The sequence below is a fragment of the Mesoplodon densirostris genome, chromosome 2, assembly GCF_025265405.1.
Source record: "Mesoplodon densirostris isolate mMesDen1 chromosome 2, mMesDen1 primary haplotype, whole genome shotgun sequence".
Lineage (NCBI taxonomy): Eukaryota > Metazoa > Chordata > Mammalia > Artiodactyla > Ziphiidae > Mesoplodon > Mesoplodon densirostris.
The window spans coordinates 126913116-126937631 of record NC_082662.1 but is presented as its reverse complement, the minus strand read 5'-3'; the positions used below and the strand labels follow the sequence as shown (position 1 = coordinate 126937631).

The following is a 24516-nucleotide window of genomic DNA, read 5'->3' as shown; positions in this document are numbered from 1 at the left end:
TCTTTTGGTTGGAGCATTTAATCCATTTATATTTAAGGTAGTTATCAATATGTACATTCCTATTACCATTTTCTTAATTGTTTAGGGTTTATTATTGTAGGTCTTTTCCTTCTCTTGTGTTTTCTGCCTAGAGCAGTTCCTTTAGCATTTGTTGTAAAGCTGGTTTGGTGGTGCTGAAATCTCTTAGCTTTTGCTTGTCTGTAAAGGTTTTAATTTCTCCATCGAATCTGAATGAGATCTTTGCTGGGTAGAGTAATCTTGGTTGAAGTGTTTCCCTTTCATCACTTTAAATATGTCCTGCCACTCCCTTGTGGCTTAGAGAGTTCCTGCTAAAAGATCAGCTGTTAACCTTATGGGGATTCCCTTGTATGTTATTTGTTGTTTTTCCCTTACTGCTTTTAACATTTTTTCTTTGTATTTAATTTTTAATAATTTGATTAATATGTGTCTTGGTGTGTTTCTCCTTGGATTTCTCCTGTATGGGACTCTTTGTGCTTCATGTACTTGATTGACTATTTCTGTTCCCATATAAGGGAAATTTTCAACTATAATCTCTTCAAATATTTTTCAGTCCCTTTCCTTTTCTCTTCTTCTTCTGGGACACCTATAATTCGAATGTTGGTGAGTTTAATGTTGTCCCAGAAGTCTCTAGTACTGTCCTCAATTCTTCTCATTCTTTTTTCTCTATTCTTCTCTGCAGCAGTTATTTCCACTTTCTTATCTTCCAGGTCACTTATCCGTTCTTCTGCCTCAGTTATTCTGCTATTGATTCCTTCTAAAGAATTTTTCATTTAATTTATTGTGTGGTTCATCACTATGTTTTTGCTCTTTATTTCCTCTAGATCCTTTTTAAATGTTTCTTGTATTTTCTCCATTCTATTTCCAAGATTGTCAATCATCATTACTATCATTACTCTGAATTCTTTTTCAGGTAGACTGCCTATTTCCTTTTCATTTGTTTGGTCTGGTGGGTTTTTGTCTTGCTCCTTCATCTGCTGTGTGTTTCTCTGTCTTCTCATTTTGCTTAACTTACTGTGTTTGGGGGTCTCCTTTTCACAGGCTGCAGGTTCATAGTTCCCTTTGTTTTTGGTGTCTGCCCCCAGTGGCTAAGATTGGTTCAGTCTGTTATGTAGGCTTCCTAGTGGAGGGGACTAATGCCTGTGTTCTGGTGGATGAGTCTGGATCTTGTTTTTCTGTGGGGCAGGACCACGTCTGGTGGTGTGATTTGGGGTGTCTGTGACATTATAATGATTCAAGGCAACCTCTCTGTTAATGGATGTGGTTGTGTTCCTGTCATGCTAGTTGTTTGGCATAGGTTTTCTGGCACTGTAGCTTGCTGGTCGTTGAGTTTAACTGGCTCTTAACGTTGAGATGGAGATCTCTGGGAGAGATTTTGCCATTTGATATTACATGGAGCTGGGAGGTCTCTGGTGGACCAATGTCATGAACTCGGCTCTCCCACCTCAGAGGCATAGGCCTGAAATCAACCAGAGCATCAAGACCCTGTCAGCCATATTGCTTTTGGGAAGTCTGAGGTCTTCTGCTCGTGTTCAGTAGGTGTTCTGTAGGAGTTGTTCCACATTTTCTGATGTATTTGTGGGTGGAAGGTATTTCTGATGTATTTCTGGGTGGAAGGTGATCTCCACATCTTACTCCTCCACCATCTCGAAGGTCTCTTCATCAGTGTCTTTAGAAAGTCTTTTAACTGAATGAAAGTGAGGATATAAGATGTCAAATTTTATGGAGTTCTGCTAAAGCAGTGCCTAAAATGGAATTCATAGCATTAAACGCTTATATTAGAATTCTTCCACTTCTGCACAAGATAGAATAAAAAATAGAATATATATATATATATATATGTGTGTGTGTATGTATGTATGTATATATACACATATATATATTTATGTTCCAGCATGAAACAACAGCAGAATAGTATGAAACAATGCTTCATATATTTAAAAACATTGGAAATCAAGATAAGCCCTGCAATTACCCCTGCTTAATGTCTTGAGAAAGTTCCCAGACCAGGGAATGGTGACATAGGAAACTGAGACAGAGTCCCGCAGATTCACTTAGTTGAGGAAGTGGAACTCATAGTCAGGAGAGGGGAGATGGCTGGAGTTGTAAAGCAGAATAGCAACGATAAAAGAGCTGCACACAGAATTCTAGAGATTTTCCAAGGGCTCCCCTCATGTATTCAACAGTGTATCAATCAGTCTATATTTTTTGGGAAACTATCCAATTCTGGGGAAAGAACCAAATGAAAGGACTAGGCAATTGAATTTATAACTCACACAGGGATGGGAACAGTACCTGCTCTAACCAGCCAGACTGAAAACACACATAACAATTCATGGAGGATTGAGTAGAGTGCTCCTAAGGGTCTTTCCTCACTACTGAGAATAATTATCACTAGACAAAGTGCTTCTCTGGTCCCATCTAACAAATCTTAAACAAAAACTCCCAAAAGCTGTTTTAAAGTAATTTAAGACATCTCAGAAAAAAACTCAAGAATATTTTTAAAAATATTCAGAACCCAACAAGGTAATAGTCACAATTTCTGTCACTCAATCAAAAATACCAAGCATACAAAGAACAAGAAAATATGACCCATATTGAAGAGAAAAATTAACTTATCAAAACTGAACCCAAACTGATGCAGATGTTAGAATTAGCAGACAAGGATGTTAAAAGAGATATCTGTGTTTCACATATTCAAAAGCTAGAGAGGAAAAAAGCATGTAAAGTAGAGATAGGAAGATATTTTATATTTAAGAAAATACCCAAATCAAACTTCGAGAGATGAAAACCTCTATGTCTGAGATTTTTAAAAAGGACATTGGATGTGATTACCAGCAGACATTATAGAAGAAAGGATGAGTGAACATCAAAACACAGCAGTAGAAATTATTCAAATGAAATACAGAGAATACAAGACCAAAAATAAATAAATAAAATAAAAAGAAGCTCACAGTGATTGTGAAACTTCATGCAGAATAATATGGATGTACTTCGAATTCTTGAAGGAGGAAGGAGGCACAAAAATATTTTTTGAAAAATTAATGGCCAAAATGATCCAAATTTGATTAAAGCTGAAACCTAAAGATCTAAAATGCTCAGTGAACCCCAAGTATGTGAAATATGAAGAAAACTATACCAAGACACATAATCAAATTACTCAGAGCTAATGATAAAGAGAAAAATCTTAAAAGCAGTCAGAAGAATAAAATATTTTATATCAAAGGAACAAAGATAAGTATGACATCAAATTTCTCCTTGGAAACAATGCAAGTGGAAAGACAGTGGAGCAACATCTTTCAAATACAGAATTCTGAAGCCATGAAAATATCTTTCAAAAAGGAAGTGAAGGGCCTCCCTGGTGGCGCAAGTGGTTGAGAGTCTGCCTGCCGATGCAGGGGATACGGGTTCGTGCCCCGGTCTGGGAGGATCCCATATGCCGCGGAGCGGCTGGGCCCGTGAGCCATGGCCGCTGAGCCTGCGCGTCCGGAGCCTGCGCGTCCGGAGCCTGTGCTCCGCGACGGGGGAGGCCACAACAGTGAGAGGCCCGCATACCGCAAAAAAAAAAAAAAAAAAAAAGGAAGTGAAAATACTTTTTCAGATGTACTGAAGTTGGGCTAATTCATCACTAGCACACCCACAAAGAAGAAATGTGCTAAAGGAAGCCCTTTGAGTGGAAGGAAAATGATACCAGATGGAACTGTGGACCTACACAAAGAAGTGAAAATCACCGGAAATGGTATCTACAAGATTACGTTTATAATATTTCTTATTATTATTTAAATCCCTTTAAAAGATAAGTGTTTAAACAAAAATAGTAACAATGTAGTTTAGAGTTTATAACACGTAAAAATAAAATGTATGACAGAGACAAGAGGGGAGAAGTGGAAATATACTTTTGCAATATTTTTATACTGTATTTGAAGTGATATAATATCACTTAACGATCTGTGGGAAGTTAAAGATGTACACATGTTTAAAATATTTATTTACTTATTAGTTTATTTGTTTATTTGGCTGCACTGGGTCTTAGTTGCTACATGCAGGATCCTCATTGCCTCATTCAGGATCTTTAGTTACAGTGTCCAGGATATTTAATTGTGGCATGTGGGATCTTTAGCTGTGGCATGTGGGATCTTTTAGTTGTGGCATGTGGTATCTTTAGTTGTGGCATGTGGGATCTTTTAGTTGTGACATGTATAATCTTTAGCTGAGGCATGTGGGATCTTCAGTTGCAGCATGCGAACTCTTAGTTGCAGTACGTGGGATCTAGTTCCCTGACCAGGGATCAAACATGGGTCCCCTGCATTGGGACCATGGAGTCTTAGCCACTTGAACACCAGGGAAGTCCCTAAAGATGTATATTATCAGCCCTACAGTGACCACTAAAATGACAAAATTAAAAATTATGCTATGTGATCATAAAAAAATTCAGTTAATCTCAAACAAGAGGGAAAAGAATGAAAAGAAAAGCTGGGACAGGTACAAAACAAAAAAGATAATAGAGTTAAACCTAACCAAATAAATAATCAATTAAATGGAAATGATCCAGGGACTTCCCTGATGGTCCAGTGGCTAAGACGCCATGCTCCCAATACAGGGGACCTGGGTTTGATCCCTGATCAGGGAACTAGATCCCACAGGCCACAAATAAGAGTTTGCATGCTGCAACTAAAAATCCTGCATACCACAATGAGCATACTGCACGCAGCAATGATGATCCCACATGCTGCAACTAAGACCCAACACAGACAAATAAATAAATAAATTTTTTTAAATAAATAAATAAGTGTAATTGCTCCAAACATTATAATTAAAAGTCAGAGATTATCAGATCAAAAAGAGCAAGACCCAACTATATGGTGCCTACAAGAAACAAACTTTATATATGAAGGCAAAAATAGCATAAAATAAAAGGGTAGGAGTAGCTTCAAGATGGCAGAAGAGTAACATGTGGAGATCGCCTTCCTCCCCACAAATGTCAGAAATACATCTACACATGGAACAACTCCTACAGAACACCTACTGAACGCTGGCAGAGGACCTCAGACCTCCCAAAAAGCAAAAAACTCCCCACGTACATGGGCAGGGCAAAAGAAAAAAGAAAAAACAGAGACAAAAGAATAGGGACAGGACCTGCATCAGTGGGAAGGAGCTGTGAAGGAGGAAAGGTTTCCACACACTAGTAAGCCCCTTCACTGGAAGAGACAGGGGTGGCGGGGGAGAAGCTTCAGATCCACAGAGGAGAGTGCAGCAACAGGGGTGCAGAGGGAAAAGCGGAGAGATTCCTGCACAGAGGATCGGTGCTGACCAGCACTCACCAGCCCAAGAGGCTTTTCTACTCAACAGCTAGGGTGGGTGGGGGCTGAGAGCTCAGGCTCCGGCTTCGAGGGTCGGATCCCAGGGAGAAGACTGGGGTTGGCTGTGTGAACACAGCCTGAAAGGGGCTAGTGCCCCACAGCTAGCTGGGAGGGAGTCCTGGAAAAAGTCTGGAACTGCTGAAGAGGCAAGAGACTTTTTTTGGCTCTTTGTTTTGTGGTGCATGAGGAGAGGGGATTAAGAGTGCCACCTAAATGAGCTCTAGAGATGGGCACAAGCTGTGGCTATCAGCACGGACCCCAGAGATGGGCATGACATGCTAAGGCTGCTACTGCAGCCACCAAGAAGCCTGTGTGCAAGCACAGGCCACAGTCCACACCTCCCCTCCCAGGAGCCTGTGCGGCCCACCACTGCCAGTGTCCCATGATCCAGGGACAGCTTCCCTGGGAGAACACACAGCGCACCTCAGGATGTTGCAACGTCACGCCAGCCTCTGCCACTGCAGGCTCGCCCCACATTCTGTACCCCTCCGCCCCCCGGTCTGAGTGAGCCAGAGCCCCCTAAGCAGCTGCTCCTTTAACCCCGTCCTGTCTGAGTGGGAACAGACACCCTCAGGCGACCTACACACAGAGGCAGGGCCAAATCCACAGCTGAACCCTAGGAACCATGCGAACAAAGAAGAGAAAGGGAAATTTCTCCCAGCAGCCTCAGGAGCAGCAGATTATATCTCCACAATGAACTTGATGTACCCTGCATCTGTGGAATACCTGAATAGACAACAAATCTTCCCAAATTGAGGTGATGGACTTTGGGAGCAATGATATATATATTTTTTTCCTTTGTCTCTTTTTGTGAGTGTGTATGTGTATGCTTCTGTATATGATTTTGTCTGTATAGCTTTGCTTTTACCATTTGTCCTAGGGTTCTGTCTGTCTGGGTTTTTTGTTGTTGTTGTTTTTCTTTTAGTATAGTTTTTAGTGCTTGTCATAATTGGTGGATTTGTTTTTTGGTTTGGTAGCTCTCTTCTTTCTTTTACTAAAATTGAAAAAATTTTTATTTTTAATTATTTTTTATTTTAATAACTTTATTTTATGTTTTCTCTCTTTTTTTTCTCCCTTTTATTCTGAGCCATGTGGATGACAGGGTCTTGGTGCTCTGGCCGGGCATCAGTCCTCTGCCTCTAAGGTGGGAGAGCTGAGTTCAGGACATTGGACCATTAGAGACCTCCCAGCTCCATGTAATATCAAACAGAGAAAATCTCCCAGGGATTTCCATCTCAACGCCAAGACCCAGCTCCACTCAACGACCAGCAAGCTACAGTGCTGGACACCCTATGCCAAAAAACTAGCAAGACAGGAACACAACCCCATCCATTAACAGAGAGGCTGCCTAAAATCATAATAAGGTCACAGACACCCCAAAACACACCACTGGATGTGGACCTGCCCACCAGAAAGACAAGATCCAGCCTCATCCACCAGAACACAGGCACTAGTCCCCTCCACAGGGGAGCATACACAACCCACTGAAACAACCTTAGCCACTGGGGGCAGACACCAAAAACAACAAGAACTATGAACCTGCAGCCTGTGAAAAGGAGACCCCCAAACACAGTAAGTTAAGCAAAATGAGAAGACAGAGAAACACACAGCAGATGAAGGAGCAAGGTAAAAACCCACCAGACCAAACAAATGAAGAGGAAATAGCAGTCTACCTGAAAAAGAATTCAGAGTAATGATAGTAATGATGATTGACAATCTTGGAAATAGAATGGAGAAAATACAAGAAACGTTTAACAAGGACCTAGAACAACTAAAGAGCAAATAAGCAATGATGAACAACACAATAAATGAAATTTAAAATTTTCTAGAAGGAATCAGTAACCGAATAACTGAGGCAGATGAGTGGATAAGTGACCTGGAAGATACAATAGTGGAAATACCTACTGCAGAGCAGAAAAAAGAAAAAAGAATGAAAAGAATTGAGGGATAGTCTCAGAGGCCTCGGGGAAAACATTAAACACATGAAGATTCGAATTATAGCGGTCCCAGAAGAAGAGGAGAAAAAGAAAGTGTATGAGAAAATATTTGAAGAGATTATGGTTGCAAACTTCCCTCATATGGGAAAGGAAATAGTCAATCAAGTCCAGGAAGTGCAGAGTCCCATACAGGAGAAATCCAAGGAGAAACACGCCAAGACACATATTAATCAAACTGTCAAAAATTAAACACAAAGAAATCATATTAAAAGCAGCAAGGGAAAAGCAACAAATAACACACAAGGGAATCCCCATCAGGTTAACAGCTGATCTCTCAGCAGAAACTCTACAAGCCAGAAGGGAGTGGCAGGACATAATTAAAGTGATGAAGGAGAGAAACCTGCAACCAAGATTACTCTACCCAGCAAGGATCTCATTCAGATTTGATGGAGAAATTAAAACGTTTACAGACAAGCAAAAGCTGAGAGAGTTCAGCACCACCAAACCAGCTTTACAACAAATGCTAAAGGAACTGCTCTAGGCAGGAAACACAAGAGAAAGAAAAGACCTACAATCACAAATCCAAAACAATTAAGAAAATTGTAATAGGAACATACATATTGATAATTACCTTAAATATAAATTATTAAATGCTCCAACCAAAAGACATAGACTGGCTGAATGGATACAAAAGCAAGGCCCATATATATGCTTTCTACAAGAGACCCACTTCAGACCTAGGGACATGTACAGACTGAAAGTGAGGGAATGGAAAAAGATATTCAATGCAAATGGAAACCAAAAGAAAGCTGGAGTAACAATTCTCATATCAGACAAAATAGACTTTAAAATAAAGATTATTAAAAGAGAAAAGGAAGGACAATATATAATGATCAAGGGCTCAATCCAAGAAGAAGATATAACAATTGTAAATATTTATGCACCCAACATAGAAGCAACTCAGTACATAAGGCAAATGCTTGCAGCCATATAAGGGGAAATCAACAGTAACACAATCATAGTAGGGGACTTTAACACCCCACTTTCACCAATGGACTGATCATCCAAAATGAAAATAAATAAGGAAAGACAAGTTTTAAATGATACATTAAACAAGATGGACTTAATTGATATTTATTGGATATTCCATCCAAAAACAACAGAAAACACTTTCTTCTCAAGTGCTCGTGGAACATTCTCCAGGATAGATCATATCTTGGGTCACAAATCAAGCCTTGGTAATTTTAAGAAAATTGAAATCATATCAAGTATCCTTTCCGACCACAACGCTATGAAACTTTATATCAATTTAGGAAAAAATTTTTAAAAATACAAACACATGGAGGCTAAACAATACACCACTCAATAACCGAGACATCACTTAAGAAATAAAAGAGGAAATCAAAAAATACCTAGAAAGAAATGACAATGAAAACACGACCACCCAAAACCTATGGGATGCAGCCAAAACAGTTCTAAAAGGGGAGATTTAGCAATACAATCCTACCTTAAGAAACAAGAAATCTCAAATAAACAACCTAACCCTACACCTATAGCAATTAGAGAAAAAAGAACAAAAACACCCCAAAGTTAGCAGAAGGAAAGGAATATAAAGATCAGATCAGAAAAAAATGAAAAAGAAATGAAGGAACCAATAACGAAGATAAATAAAACTAGAAGCTGGTTCTTTGAGAAGATATAGAAAATTGATAAACCATTAGCCAGACTCATCAAGAAAAAAAGGGAGAAGACTCAAATCAACAGAATTAGAAATGATAAAGGAGAAGTAACAACTGACACTGCAGAAGTACAAAGGATCATGAGAGATTGCTACAAGCAACTCTATGCCAATAAAATGGACAACCTGGAAGAAATGGACAAATTCTTAGAAAAGCACAACCTGCCAAGACTGAACCAGGAAGAAATAAGAAATATAAACATACCAATCACAAGCACTGACATTGAAACTGTGATTAAAAATCTTCTAACAAACAAAAGCCAAGGACCAGATGGCTTCACAGGTGAATTCTATCCAACATTTAAAGACGAGCTAACACCTATCGTTCTCAATCTCTTCCAAATTATAGCAGAGGGAGGAACACTCCCAAACTCATTCTATGAGGCCACCATCACCCTGATACCAGAACCAGACAAAGATGTCACAAAGAAAGGAAACTACAGGCCAATATCACTGATGAACATAGATGCAAAAATCCTCAACAAAATACTAGCAACCAGAATCCAACAGCACAAAGGATCGTACACCATGATCAAGTGAGGTTTATCTCAGGAATGTAAGGATTCTTCAATATACACAAATCAATCAATGTGATACACCATATTAACAAATTGAAGAATAAAAACCATATGATCATCTCAATAGATGCAGAAAAAGCTTTTGACAAAATTCAGCACCCATTTATAATAAAAACCCTGCAGAAAGTAGGAATAGAGGGAACTTACCTCAACATAATAAAGGCCATATATGACAAACCCACAGGCAACATCTTCCTCAATGATGAAAAACTGAAACCATTTCCACTAAGATCAGGAATAAGACAAGGTTGCCCACTCTCACCACTGTTATTCAACATTGTTTTGGAAGTTTTAGCCACAGCAGTCAGAGAAGAAAAAGAAATGAAAGGAATCCAAATCGGGTTATTTGGGGGTCCTCTATTCTGTTCTATTTATCTCTGTGTCTGTTTTTGTGCCAATACCATACTGTTTTGATGACTGTAGCTATGTAGTCGTGTTTGAAATCAGGGAGCATAATTCCTCCAGCTTCATTCTTATGATTGTTTTGGCTATTTGGGGTACTTTGTATTTTCATACAAATTTTAGAATTACTTCTGTAAAAAAAAATGCTATTGGTATTTTTTTAAATATTTTAAAAATTTATTGGAGTATAGTTGACTTACAATGTTGTGTTAGCCATTGGTATTTTGATATGGATTGCGTTGAATCTATATATTGTCTTGCATAATATGGACATTTTAACAATATTAATTCTTCCAATCCATAGCATGGTATATCTTTCCAATTTTTGTGTTTTCTTCAAGTTATTTCATCAGAGTATAATATTTTTCAAGTCTTGACCTTTTTGGTTAGATTTATTCCTAGATATTTAATCCTTTTATGCAATTGTTTTCTTAATTTCTCTTTCTGATAGTTCATTATTAGTGTATAGAAAAGCAACAGGTTTCTTTATATTAATTTTGCTTCCTGAAACTTTACTGAATTCATTTATTTGTTGTAATGGTTTTTGTTTTCTGGTGTTTTGGGGGGGTTGTTTGTTTGTTGGAGTCAGTAGTCTATAGGATTTTCTATGTATAGTTTCATGTCACCTGTAAGCAGTGATAGTTTTACCTCTTCCTTTCCAATTCGGATTCCTTCTATTTCTTTTTCATATTTGATTGCCATGGCTTCCATTACTAGGTTGAATAAAAGTTGTGAGAGTGGGCATCCTTGTCTCATTCTTGATCTTAGAAGAAATGCTTTTATCTTTTCACTGTTAGTTTGGTGTTGGCTGTGGGTTTGTCATACATGCTGTTTATTATGTTGAGGTATGTTCCCTCCATACCTACTACGTTAAGAGTTTTTATCATGAAAGTATTCTGAATTTTGTCAGAAGCTTTTTCTGCATCTATTGAGATGATCATAATATAATTTTTATTCTTCAGTTTGTTAATGTAGTGTACCACATCGATTGATTTCTGAATATTGAACCAGTTTTGCATCCCTGGATTAATCCCACTTGATCATGGTGTGTGATCCTTTTAATGTATTATTGCATTTGGTTTGCTAATATTTTGTTGAGGAATTTTGCATCTATGTTTATCAGTGACATTAGTCTGTAATTTTCTTTTGGTGTGGTGTCTTTGGTTTCTGGTATCCATGTAATGCAACCTTTGGAATGATTTCAGAACCATTCCTTCTTCTTCAATTTTTTGGAATAATTTTAGAAAGACAGATGTTAACTTTTCTTTAAATTTTGATAAAATTCACATGTAATTTTTTTGTTTATTAGGAGTTTTTTAAATTACTGATTCAAGTTAATTACTGGTAATTGGTCTGTTTATACATTCTTCATGATTCATTCTTGGGTAGTTGTTAAGTTCTAGGAGTGTATCCAATTTTTCTATATTGTCCATTCCATTGGTGTGTAATTGTTAATAGTAATCTCTTATGCTCCTTTTTATTTCTGTGGTATCAATTGTCACTTCTCTTTTGTTTCTGATTTTATTGATTTGGGCTATCTCGTTTTTTTTCTTGATAAGTCTAGTTAAAGGTTTATCAATTTTGTTTATCTTTTCAGAGAGCTAACTCTTAGTTTCATTGATCTTTTCTATTGCCTTTTTAGTCTCTGATTTTATTTATTTATGCCCTGATCTTCATTATTTCTTTCCTTCTACAAACTTTGGGCTTTGTTTATTCTTCTTTTTCTAGTTCTTTTAGTTGTTAAGTTAGATCATTTGAGATTTTCCTTGTTTCCCAAGGTAGGCTTGTATCACTATAAAGTTCCCTCTTAGAACTGCTTTTGCTGTATCCCATAGATTTTGGATCATTGTGTTTTTGTTTTCTTTTGTATCCAGATTTTGTATTTTCTCTTTTATTTCTTCAACCCATTGGTTGTTTAATAGCATGTTGTTTAGACTCCCTGTGTTTGTGTTTTTTACAGTTTTGTTTTAATTATAGTTGATTTCTAGTCTCATACCATTGTGGTTGATAAAGATGCTTGATATGATTTCAGTCTTCTTCAATGTATTGAGACTTGTTTTCTGCTCTAGCTTGTGTTCTATCTATCCTGGGGAATTTTCTATGTGTACTTGAAAAGAATGGGTGTTCTGCTATTTGGGGATGAAATGTTTTGTGTATATCTATTAATTCCATATAGTCTAATGTATCATTTAAGGCCAGGGTTTCCGTATTGTTTTTCTGTCTAGATGATCTATCTGTTGATATAACTGAGGTCTTAAAGTCTCCACTTTTATTACATTACTGTCAGTTTCTCTCATGTGTGTTAATATTTGCTTTATGTATTTAGGTGCTCCTACGTTGGGTGTATATATATTGACAATAGTTATATCTTCTTCTTGGATTGATCCCTTTATAATTATGTAATGTCTTGCTTTGTCTCTTGTTATGGTCTTTGTTTTAAAGTCTATTTTTCCTGTTATAAATATTGTACCTCAGCTTTCTTTTTATTTCCATTTGAATGAAATACCTTTTTCCATCCTCTCACTTTCAGTTTGCATGTGTCTTTAGATATGAAGTGAGTCTCTTGTAAATAGCTTATATATGGGTCTTGTTTCTGTATTCATTTAGCTACTCTATGTCTTTTGATTGGAGCATTTAGTCCATTTACATAATATTGATAGGTATGTACTTATTGCCATTTTGTTTTTTCCACTTGTTTTTGTAGTTCCTTTTTGTTCCTTTCTTCTTTTTTTCACTTTCCTTGTGATTTGATGATTATCTTTAGTGTTATGTTTGTATTCCTTTTATGTGTGTATCTATTATAGGTTTTTGGTTTGCAGTTACCATGACGTTCATATATAACAACATATATATAGATGTGTGATTATTTTAAGTTGATGGTCTAAAATTGAGCACATTCTAACCAAACTACCTTTTAACCCACCCCCCTTTTTTTTAATGTTTTTGACGTCTTTTTTACATCTTTTTGTTTATGTATCCCTTAACTACTTATTGTGGATATAGATTATTTTTCTACTTTTATCTTTAAACATTCCCAATAGCTTTATAAGTGGCTGATCTATCTTTACTGTATGTTTGCCTCTACCAGTGAGATTTATCCTTTTACAATTTTTATATTTCTAGTTGAAGCCTTTTCTTTTCCATTTAGAGAAGTTTCTTTAACATTTCTTATAAAGCCAGTTTAGTGGTGCTGAACACTTTTATCTTTTGTTTGTCTGTAAAAGTCTATTCCTCCTTCAAATCTAAATTATAGCCTTGCCAGGTATTTTTGGTTGTACATTTTTTTCTTTCATTTCTTTCAATATATTGTGCTGCTCCCTTCTGGCCTGTAGCATTTATCCTGAAAAGTCAGGTAATTGTCTTATGGTAGTTCCTTGTATATAACTAGTTGCTTTTCTCTTGCTGCTTTTAAGATGCTCTCTTTATATTTAATTTTCTTGTCATTTTAATTATACCTTGTCTTGCTCTTCATCTTGTTTGGGACTCTCTGTTCTTCCTGGACCTGAATGTCTGTTTCTTTTCTCAGGTTAGTGGAGTTTTCTGCTCTTATTTCTTCAAAAATTCTCTGCCTCTTTCTTTCTCTCTTCTCCTCCCTTCTTTCTTCTCCCCAATAATGCAAGTGTTAGTATGCTTGATGTTGTCCAAGAGGTCTCTTAAAGTATCTTCATTTTAAAATTCTTTTCTTTCTTCTGTTCAGTTCATGTGGTTTTCACTACTCTGTCTTCCTGATCACTGATTTGTTCCTCTGTATCATCTAATCTACTGTTGATTCCTTCTAGGCTATTTTTTAATTTCAGCTATTGTATTCTTCTGCTCTGTTTGGTTCTTTTTTATATTTTGTAACTCTGTTGAAATTCTTACTGTGATCATTCATTCGTCTCCCAAATTCATTGAACATTTTATATTCATTATCTTGAATACTTTGTCAGATATATTGCTTATCTCCACTTCACTTCATTCTATTTCTGGGATTTTGCTATGTTTCTTCATTTGGAACATATTCTTCTGTCTTATTTTCCCAATTCTTTGTTGTTTACTTCTATGTGTTAGGTAGGTCAGTTATGTTTCCTGATCTTATAGAAGTGGCTTTATGTAGGAGACATTCTATGGGGCCCAGCAGCACACCCCTCTGGTTACCAGAACTATATGCTTTAGTGGTAGCCCTGATGTAGGCTGAAAACACACTTCTGTTGTGGTGGGGCTCTCTACTGTGAGTGTGCTGGTCAGTGGGGCTGGCAACTCGCCAAGTTGGCTGTGAGGCTGCTCTTTGGGTGGTGGCTGTGGGCCCCCTGGAGAGCAGGGTAAGCTTCCTGCTTGGTTGGCTGTGTGGCCCAATGGGTATGGGGCTTCTGAAGTCCATTGGAGGACAGAGCTGGGTTTCTGTGTAGCTATTTGCATGGATCAGGTGGGTTCTTTGTTGATGCCAACCTGTTTCACAGTGGGGCCAAGTTAAACAACTTTAAATACAAAGTTAAAACAAATTTGCACAAACTACCAAATCTTCCCTAAGACAAATAGGTAACATGAATACCCCTATATCAATGAAAGAAACTGAATTTGTTATTTAAAAACCTTCCCACAAAGAAAACTTTAGACCAAGAGTATTTCACCAGTGAATTCTATGATATATTTTTAAAATAAATGACACCATTTCTAAACTCTTTCAGAAAATTGAAGGGAGGGGGCGGGACAATTCCTAATTTATTCTATGAGGCCAGCATTATGTGATACCACAACCAAGAATAAATAACACATTACAAGAATATAAAACTGCAGACCAATATCTCTTATAAACAAAGATTTAAAACTTATAAACAAAGTTTTAGTAAACCAGATCCAAAAATACATAAAAAGGAAAATACATCATGACCAAGTGGGATTTATCTTAGGAATGAAAGAGTGATTAACAATAGAAAGTCAATCAATGTAATTCACCTTATTAGAAAATAACAAAAGAAAAACTATATGATCACCTCAATAGCTGCATAAAAGCATTTGACAAAATCCAATATACACAATTGATTTTTTAAATCAGCAAATTAAGAATAAAAGAGAAATTTCTCAACAAGGAACCTTTATGAAAAACCTTAAGATAGCATTGTATAATGGTAAAAGACTATTTAGTCTGCTCAGATTTAATGTAATTATTGCTGTTGTTGGTTAAACTTACCATTTGGTATTTGTTTTCTATTAACACCATTTGTTCCTTTGTTTCTTTCTTCCCTTTCTTGCTTAAAATAAAGAACAAGGTGAGAATGTTTACCCACACCACTTCTATTCAACATTGTACTGACAGTTCTAACAGGTGCAGTGAGTTAAGAAACAAGTAAAAGGAAAGTGTCTTTATTCAAACATTACTGGATGTAGAAAAGCTTATGAAATCTATTTTTCAAAAAGCTATCAGGGCTAATAAGTGTGTTTACCAGATTGCAGTATACATGATCAATGTATAAAAATCAATTACATTTTTATATGAAATATGACAAGTTAATTTTGTATATGAAATATATAAGCATATAAATGAACAATCATAAATTGAAAATTTTTAAAATACCATTTAAAATAGATTCAAAAATATTAAATACTTAGGGGTAAATCTGACAAAAGGTGTGCAAATATATACACTTAAAAACTACATACATTATTGAGCGAAGTAAAAGACTTACATGGGGAGATGTATCATGTTCATAGGTGGAAAAAACTCAATATTGTTAAAATGTCAATTCTTGAGGAATGCAGCACAACGTCAATTAAAATCCTAGCGGGCTTTTATAGAAATTGAGAAGCTGATTCTAAAAGTCATATGGCAATTCAGGGTAGAACAAAAAACTTATCTAGAAGTAAATGCCACTAGAAATGTGTGAGATCTTTGTTGGAATGCAGAATATTTAAAAATTTTTAGATCCTTCCTAAACTTATCTATAGATTTGATGCAATGTTACTTTGTGGAAATCAGAAAATGATTCTAAAAGGTATATGATGGAGTAAAGGGCTGAGGGTTAGGAAGGGGTTGGGGCAAGGGATTTCTTCTACCATGTATCAAAATTTATCATAAAGCTATAGTAATTAAGACTATAAATTATTTATAGCTGCCTGTTTTCATTTACTTCCACATCTCACGAACCTTTAGTGTGTCCAATCATTATTATTTAAACTCTTTTAGCAAGTGTGAAGTGATACTTCATTTGGTTTTATTTATATATAATAATATAGCTGCACTAGCTTTCTTATGTTTCATGCTTATATGATGTAAGTTTTTCTATTATTTTACTATCAACCTGTCTGTGACTTTATATTTCTTGTAAACTGCATATAGGGTCTTGCTTTTTCTCCAGTGTGACAATATCTGCCTTCAAATTTTAATAGTTAGTTCACTTAAGTATAATATAACTATTGCTAAGGTTGGGGTTAAGTCTGCCATCTTGGCATTTTTTTTCTATTAATGCCTCTTGTTCTTTGTTCCTTTGTTTCTTGTCTTCTTCTGGATGAATCATGTATTTTCAGTATTTCTATGTTGTCTCCTATATTGATTTCTTTTTAAGTCAAACTTAGTTTTTAGTAGTTGCATTTGACTTTACAATAATCATCTTTAATTTATCAGAATCTAAATTTAAATAAAATTTACTTCACAACAGTGTAAAAACTGCATAACAATACAACTCCATTTATACCCTACCCATCCTTTGTACTCTGGTCTCATATTTATTTCTAAATATGCTATAAATCCAAAAATACCTTGTTAATATTTTTGCTTTAAAAAGTCAATTGTGATAATGATATATATAACTGATAGCAAAATAAGTTTTTTATATATACCTTCCTGTGTGCACTTTATTCTGTCTGTACATCCAGTGTTCCTCCTGGTTTTATTTCCCTTCAACCTGAAGAACGTCTTTAAAATTTCTTGTATTGCAGGTTCTCTCAGCATTTGTCTGTATCAAAGTGTCTTTATTTTTTGCCTTCATTTTTGAAGGACATTTTCTACCGAATACAGAATTATAGGATGACAGGTGGTTTTTGTTGTTTTTCAATTGTTTTTTAAGCAATTTATAAAGACATAGTTCCGTTATCTTATGGCTTTCATCATTTTTGGTAAGAAGTGAGTAATTATTCACGTCACTGTTCTCAAGTATATAATGTCTTTTTACTTGTTGCTGCTTTAGGGTTTTCCTTTTATCTTTGGTTTTCAGCACTTTTATTAGTGTCTAAGTGTAATTTCCTTTGTATTTATCCTGTTTGAGGTTCAACTGAACTTCTTGGATTTCTGGGATTATGTCTTTCATTAATTTTTGGTGTTTTTGGACATTATTTCTTCAAATACTTCTTCAACACCGTTCTCTTTTTCCTCTTCTTCTTGGATTCCAAAAACATATATATGAGACCATTTAATATAGTCCCACAGATCTCAGATGACCTGTTAATTTTTTTTCAACTCTGATTTTTTTCTTTGTATTTCAGTTTGGTTACATGCTATTAACCTCTCTTCAAATTCATTGCTCTTTTCCTCTGCTTTTCTCAGTTTACTCTTAAATCTATCTAATAATTTCTTTATTCCTGGTATCATATTTTTAATTTCTAGCATTTCCATTCTGTTGTTTTTTAATCATTTACATATCTTAGCTGTAATTCCCCATCTCTACATTCTTTCTGCCCATATTTCCACTAGATCTTCAGTGTTTTATCATAGCTATTTTCTTTTTTGCCATGCCTGCTATCTTAGCACTGACAGGGTTCCAGAGATCTCTTCATATTTCACAACTGAATCACCAGCTTTCCAAACCCTAGAAGAGCCATCTCTGCTCTATAGTCTAGCTGCCAGCTTTTTTTTTTTTTCTTAATCACTGAAGATTTCTCTTTCCTCTCTCCTCAACCCCTAGATTTTCTTACCTTGGGAGATCTCTATCTCTCTCTCCTGATTCCCTGACCCCAATTTAGCATGGAGACTGCTTTATACTTTCAGTAAAGGCCACACATATCTCAGAGGGAGAGTTTTTCTCAGCTCTCTATTATCCTACTCCCTGTCTATGGTAGCTGAGCATCCAGAATGCTGATGGATTTCTCTCAACTTTGCTGCCTTGCTGCCTGCCCCCTCTCCATCTTCAGAAGGTTACTACTTTATATTTGGGAGAGACCCTGACTGCATCACAGGGATTACTCACCTTTCCTGCTTTGCCTCAAGACCTTGGCTTACTATACCCAAGCACTAAGTGAAGATCTATAGGAAAGAGTTTTGGGTGGGTGAAATCTCATTCCATGGCTGGGGCTAATTGGAATTCCCATCTATCGTGTTTATGACAAATTCCCCTTCCCATCCCTCTGCCAAGAATAGTGAGAATAGCTGTGTCTTTTCTATGAAGGGCTCATCATTTTGTTTCTAATCTATTTCCCTTTTGAGAATTGTTTCACACTCATTTTTAGCAACAGAAGTTCTAGGCTTTAAATTGAATCTTCATTTGGTAAAATGTCTTTTTACCCCAAATGGGCGCCTTTTTTAAATTATCAGTTCGATTTCTGTCTACATCCTGTTTGAGTATAGACTAAATATTTGTACATTAAATAAATATACAAATTTATTTAGGGAGACAAGATGTGCACAAAAAACTCCTGTTGATTGTCATGGACATAGAAGCTACATTTTAAGTAAAAATCTTTAAGAATTAGAAACAGGTGGGGAGGGGACACAGGGGGAAAGGGAGACCTTGACTCCCTGAATGAAATTACTCCCACTGAATTTCAAACATAGCAGTCTGTGCATGGCCTTCCTCTCTGACAGTGTCCACAAAATGGTAGTAACTTTTTTTTCTCAGGTTTTAAGTTCTCTCTTCTCTTTAGCCAAGGAAGTTTGAATTCCAAAAATAATGTTTGAAGTATCCTTATATATTTTTTTCCTTTTTGGTTATTTATTTTAAATATAGCAGTGTGTACATGTCAATACCAAACTCCCCAACTATCCCTCCCCTCTGTGCTTCCCCCCTGGTAACCATAAGTTTGTTCTCTAAATCTGTGAGTCTGTTTCTGTTTTGTAAATAAGTTCATTTGTATCATTTTTTCAGATTCTGCATATAAGCAATATCATATGATATTTTCTCTTTCTCTGACTTACTTCACTCAGTATGACAATCTCTAGGTCCATTCGTGTTGCTGCAAATGGCATTATTTCGTTCTTTTTAATGGCTGAGTAATATTCCATTGTATATATATACTACATCTTCTTTATCCATTCCTCTGTCTATGTAAGCGTCCTTATATCTAGACCTTGGTAAACATCAGGGTCCAAAGGGCACTTCTGGCCAGAGTGGATAAACACATAAGAAAAGAGAAAGTTCATGCTCTTTGAAGATTTAAAAGGGAATAAAGAGGGCTTCCCTGGTGGTGCAGTGGTTGCGAGTCTGCCTGCCAATGCAGGGGACACGGGTTCGTGCCCCGGTCCGGGAAGATCCCACATGCCACAGAGCAGCTGGGCCTGTGAGCCATGGCTGCTGAGCCTGCGCGTCCGGAGCCTGTGTTCCACAACGGGAGAGGCCACAACAGTGAGAGGCCCACGTAGCGCAAAAAGAAAAAAAAAAAAGGGGGAATTAAGAATAATTATTTCTACTGATAGAGAAAGTATATAAAATAATAAAATCACTGGAATAATTTATTTTTATGCTTGCATGTAATATATTTTCATGTAACATATTTCTAGGTCTGAAGTATTAGTCAGAAATATAATAAAAATTAAATCTTAGTAGTTACTGTTTTATTTTTAAATGTAGCAAATTAGAAGATGGGAACTGCTAACACTGTCCATAAAATCAAAGATTGTCTAATTATTTTCAATTTTATCACAGGATAAAGGAAGAAGAAGCAGCATGGCAATCTGGACAGAAAATGAGGTTTATCTTGGATATGCTTTGCTTAAATTTGTTAAAATAATAACTACTGAAAAACTGAAAGAACTTCTAAATATGTCATCGGCTGCTACTCTGACTATACACAATGTTGAGTATACAGGACACCCTTTGGAACTTGCCTTGTTATTAAATTACTGCATTACATGTAACATCATCAAAACGATCTACCTAGTGATATACAATGAAGATACAAAACAGTGGGTATTCCAAGACTTTGCATTAGATGTCACTACTGACAGTTTTTTAATTCCAAATTTTATATATTCAGCAATGCCAGAATTAATACTACGGGACAAACATAGGATCTACTATTATTATCATAATTTCGCAGATACTGGAGTTCTACAAACACCTACAGAATTTGGAAATCTATCAAGATTATCACATAACAGCACTATTCATGAAGTTTTTATGGGTAAGGTATTCTCATTCTGCAAAAATTATTCTAGATTTCATAATAGATATCTTGCTTATGAAGATGTAATAATTTTAATGTATTAATATATGGTGCTTTTGATAAAGGTGCTGTTTTATCACTTTTAAAATTCTATTAATCTTTAAAATTCTATTAATGTTAAGTAGAATCTCACAAAGCAAAATGGCACTCAGATTCTTTTTTCAGAGGTTCATTTTGGTCAATCAGCAGATACATATGCAACTTACATATGCATTTTCAATGTATGTGTTGTTGTATTCATTTCCTAGGGCTCGCATAACAACATACCACAAAATGGTATAAACTTAAAGCAGCAGAAATTTATTGTCTCAGTCCTGAAGGCTAGAAGTCCACATTCAAAGTGTTAGCAGGGCCATACTCCCTCTGAAAGCTAGGGGATCTTTCTTAGCTTCTAGTGACTTGCTGGCAAACCTTGTCATTCCTTGGCTTGCAGCTGCATCATTCCAGTTGCTGTCTTTGTCATCACATAGAATTCTTGTATCTTCACATGTCATCTTGTTATAAGGACACCGGGGCCAACCCTATTCCAGTATGACCTCATCTTAAATAATTATATCTATAATGACCCTATTTCCAAATATGGTCACATTCTGAAGTAGTATTTGGAGTTAGAAGTTCGACATATCTTTATTGAGGGGACACAATTCAATTAATCTATAAGAGGTGTTGTAGAGTTAAATAGATCTGTTTTCAAGTCCATGAACATGTCATTTTACATTTCCAAGCCTCAGTTTTCTAATCTAGAATATAGGACTGTCATGTTGATTAGATAAGGGATTGTATATAAAATGCTTAGAATAATACCTGGCAAGTGGTAAACCTTCAATTAATAGTAGTTATTCTTCATGTTATTATTCCTGAGGCAGTTTACTAAATATTATAGGAAATGCAAAGAAATAGAAAGTTTAATCCTCAAGGAATCTAGTTAAGAGATAAATTAACCATGAAATTTAAAGTAGATATCACTGTAATTTGTAATTAGTCTTTCTTGACCCCATATCATTCTTCAACTCTCAACCATCCAGTTTTGCTGCTCCCCTTTACAACAAAACTCCAAGGAAGTATTGCCCAGTTTTACTTTTTCCTCTTTCCTCTCATTCTCTCTTGAATCTTGTCTAATCAAATTTTCTCAGAAACTGCCCTTATCAAGAGATTCAATGACTTCCACTTTGCTAATCCAGTGGCCAATTTTCAGTCATCTTTTATGATCTGGCAGCAACATTTGAAATAGTTCAACATGGCCTTTGCCTTGAAACACTTTTTTTCACTGAATTTTAGGCTATCACTTTTTTGGTCTTCCTCCTACTTCACTAGCTATTTCTCCTCAACCTCTTTTACATTCTCATCTTCTTAATTCCTAAATAGAGAAGTACCTCAGGGTTTGGTTCTCAGACATCTTCTGAACTCTATTTACATTCATTCTTTGCCCTCCAGCCATGATCATTAGCCTGAACTCCAAACTACAATTTCCTACTACCTTCTTGATACCTTCACTTGGATGACTGGTGGTCATCTCAGGCTAACATATCCAAAACTGAATCCTTGTTTCCCTCACTCACACTTCAACCTGCTTCATCCCTAGTCCTCCCCTATGGAGTAAACAGCACTTCTTTTCTTCCAGCCACAAACCATGACCTCATCCTTGAATCCTCCCCTTTTACATCCCACAAACAAGCCATTATCAAATCCTGTTGACTATATCTAAAAAATGTATCTAATATCTAACCATTTTTTCACCATTCCCACTCCAGTTCAAGCCCCTATCCTCTCTAGCCCGTACATACAAGAGTTTTTTAAGTGGTCTCTCATCTTTTATCCTTGCGTCCCCATCCCTAACCAGAATCCACCTAGCAGCCAGAGTGAGCCTTTGAAAATATATGTAAAATCATATTATTCCTCTGCTTAAAACCTTCATTTGGCTTCTTATATCACTCAGAATAAAATCTAAAACCTTTAGCATCACCTGAAAAACAATATGTGATCTGGCCCAGGACTCTGATGTCATCTCCTATCCCTCGACCCTTTGTTCAGTGTTACTTAGCCAGACTGGCCTCTTTGCTGTTCCTTGGATATCTACTGTTTCCCTGGATATCTACTGCCAAGAATATTCCTCACTTTCATATCTACATAACTCTTATACTTAATTCAGGTTTAAATCCAAATGTCACCTTATCAGAGAGCTCTTCCCTGACCCTGATCTAACTCCCCTGCTCTGTCCCTTACACTTCTTTATTTTGTTCACAGCACTTATCATCACCTAACAAATGATATGTGTACTTATTTGTTAGCTGAATCTTCCACCAAAAAACAGTTCTGCATGCCTTCATTATATTTGCTGCTTTACCCACAATACCTAGAACAGTATACAATAAGTACTTTTTGGAATAAATAATTGAAAAATATTCATTGAGCACCACTATTTGTGAGGCATTCTGCTAGGGGTAGGAGATATAGTGGTAATTTGAACACAATTCCAACCCTCCCAGTGTTTACAAACTTACATAAGATAAAGACAAGTTAACATGCAAATAAAGCAACATGTTTAATTCTATGATAGAGACAATATAGGGTGCTATGGAAACACACAGATTGAGTACCTTACCCAAATTGGGAGACATGGAAGTAGGGAAGGCTACCTTGAGGTAGGGAACAAGTATCTAAACTGAGATCTGCTGAATAAGCTGGGGTTAGACAGTGAAGACAATTGATGGGGTTGGTGTGCCCAGTGACCCAGAGACAGAGATGACAGGATACTTTCCAGAACTTGAAAGATGATAAACTGCTGAAACAGAGTTCTGCAGAGAGAAAAGGGATGAGTCTCTTCTGGAGAAATAGAGTCCAGATTATTAAAGACTTCAAAAGTTGTATGAAGAAATTGGACCTTCTTCTAAAGCCTCTAGGGAGTTTTAAAGAGTTTTAGGCAAGAGAGAAGGAGGATATTTGTGTTTTTAAAAGACCATAGTGAAAAGAATATAAGGTCAGAATGATAAATTGGGGATAGATTTTAGAGGACCTTAAAGTTTGAATATTGTACTGAAAGCCATTCAGAAATAAAAAGTTTAAACAGTTTATAAGTATATGAGATATGAAGTTAAAGATCCTCAGCCTTCACTATTTCTATTTCTCAGATAACCCACTATTAACAAGTTCCTGTGAATTTATACAGACTTTTAAAAAAGCAAATTCAAAATATAACAGGTGAAATCAGACAAGATGACAGAGTAGAAAGACCTGAGCTCACCTACTCTCACAAGCACACCAAAATTACAACTATTTACAGAACAACTATTGATTAAAAAAGACCAGAACCTGCCAGAAAAGATCTACAACTAAAGATATTAAGGAGGAACCACAATGAGACAGGTAGGAGGGACGGAGTCACAGTATACTCAAGTCCCATGTCTCTGGGCAGCCCACAAACAGGAGAGTAATTATAATTACAGAGGTTCTCCCCAATGAGTGAGCAGTCTGAACCCCACATTGTGCTCCCTAGCACCAGATGATGACTCCCCAGAACATTTGGGTTTGAAGGCCAGTGGGGCTTACTTTCAGTACTCCTGGAGAGCTGTGGGAAATAGAGACTCAGAGAATGTCACATGCTCCAGGACCCAGAGCAGAAGTTGTAATCTGAAAGGATCCTGGGTCAGACCTACCTGCTGATATTGGAGAGTCTCCTGGAGAGGCAGGAGGAAAATGGAGCTCATGCTGGGGACACAGACACTGCCACAGCCATTTTTGAGAGCTCTTCAACTACATGGACCCTCGTGCTGGCAAGCATCATTTTGGAATTCTCTCTCTAGTTTATTAGCTTCAGGACCCCACCCTGCCCCTGCCCAAGAGCCTGTAGCCACCACGACTGGGATGCCTTGGGCCAAGCAACTAACTAGGTGGGGACACAGCCCTGCCCACCAGCAGACAGGCTGCCTTAAGATCCCCAGAGCCCACAGCCACTCCTGGACACAGCCCTGCCCATCAGAAGGCCCAGGACCTGGACCAACACACCAGAGCTCAAGCACTAAACCTGGAACCCCCAAGGCCTTGTATCCAGAGACCCCAGGATGCAGCTCTACCACCAGTGAGTAGGCCCCAGCCATCAGAAAGCCTGCTCTAGCCTTGGGACCAGTCTCTCCCAC

At 36.7% G+C, this 24516-nt stretch overlaps 1 protein-coding gene across 1 annotated transcript in view; it reads left to right on the top strand.

Moving 5' to 3' along the window:
- CATSPERE (catsper channel auxiliary subunit epsilon) overlaps positions 1 to 24516 on the top strand; it is a 247561-nt gene that overhangs the window by 118027 nt on the left and 105018 nt on the right. Inside the window, exon 10 of the mRNA XM_060088382.1 lies at positions 19864 to 20341. Coding sequence (XP_059944365.1) covers positions 19864 to 20341 — 478 coding nt within the window. The remainder of the gene's footprint in view (positions 1 to 19863; positions 20342 to 24516) is intronic.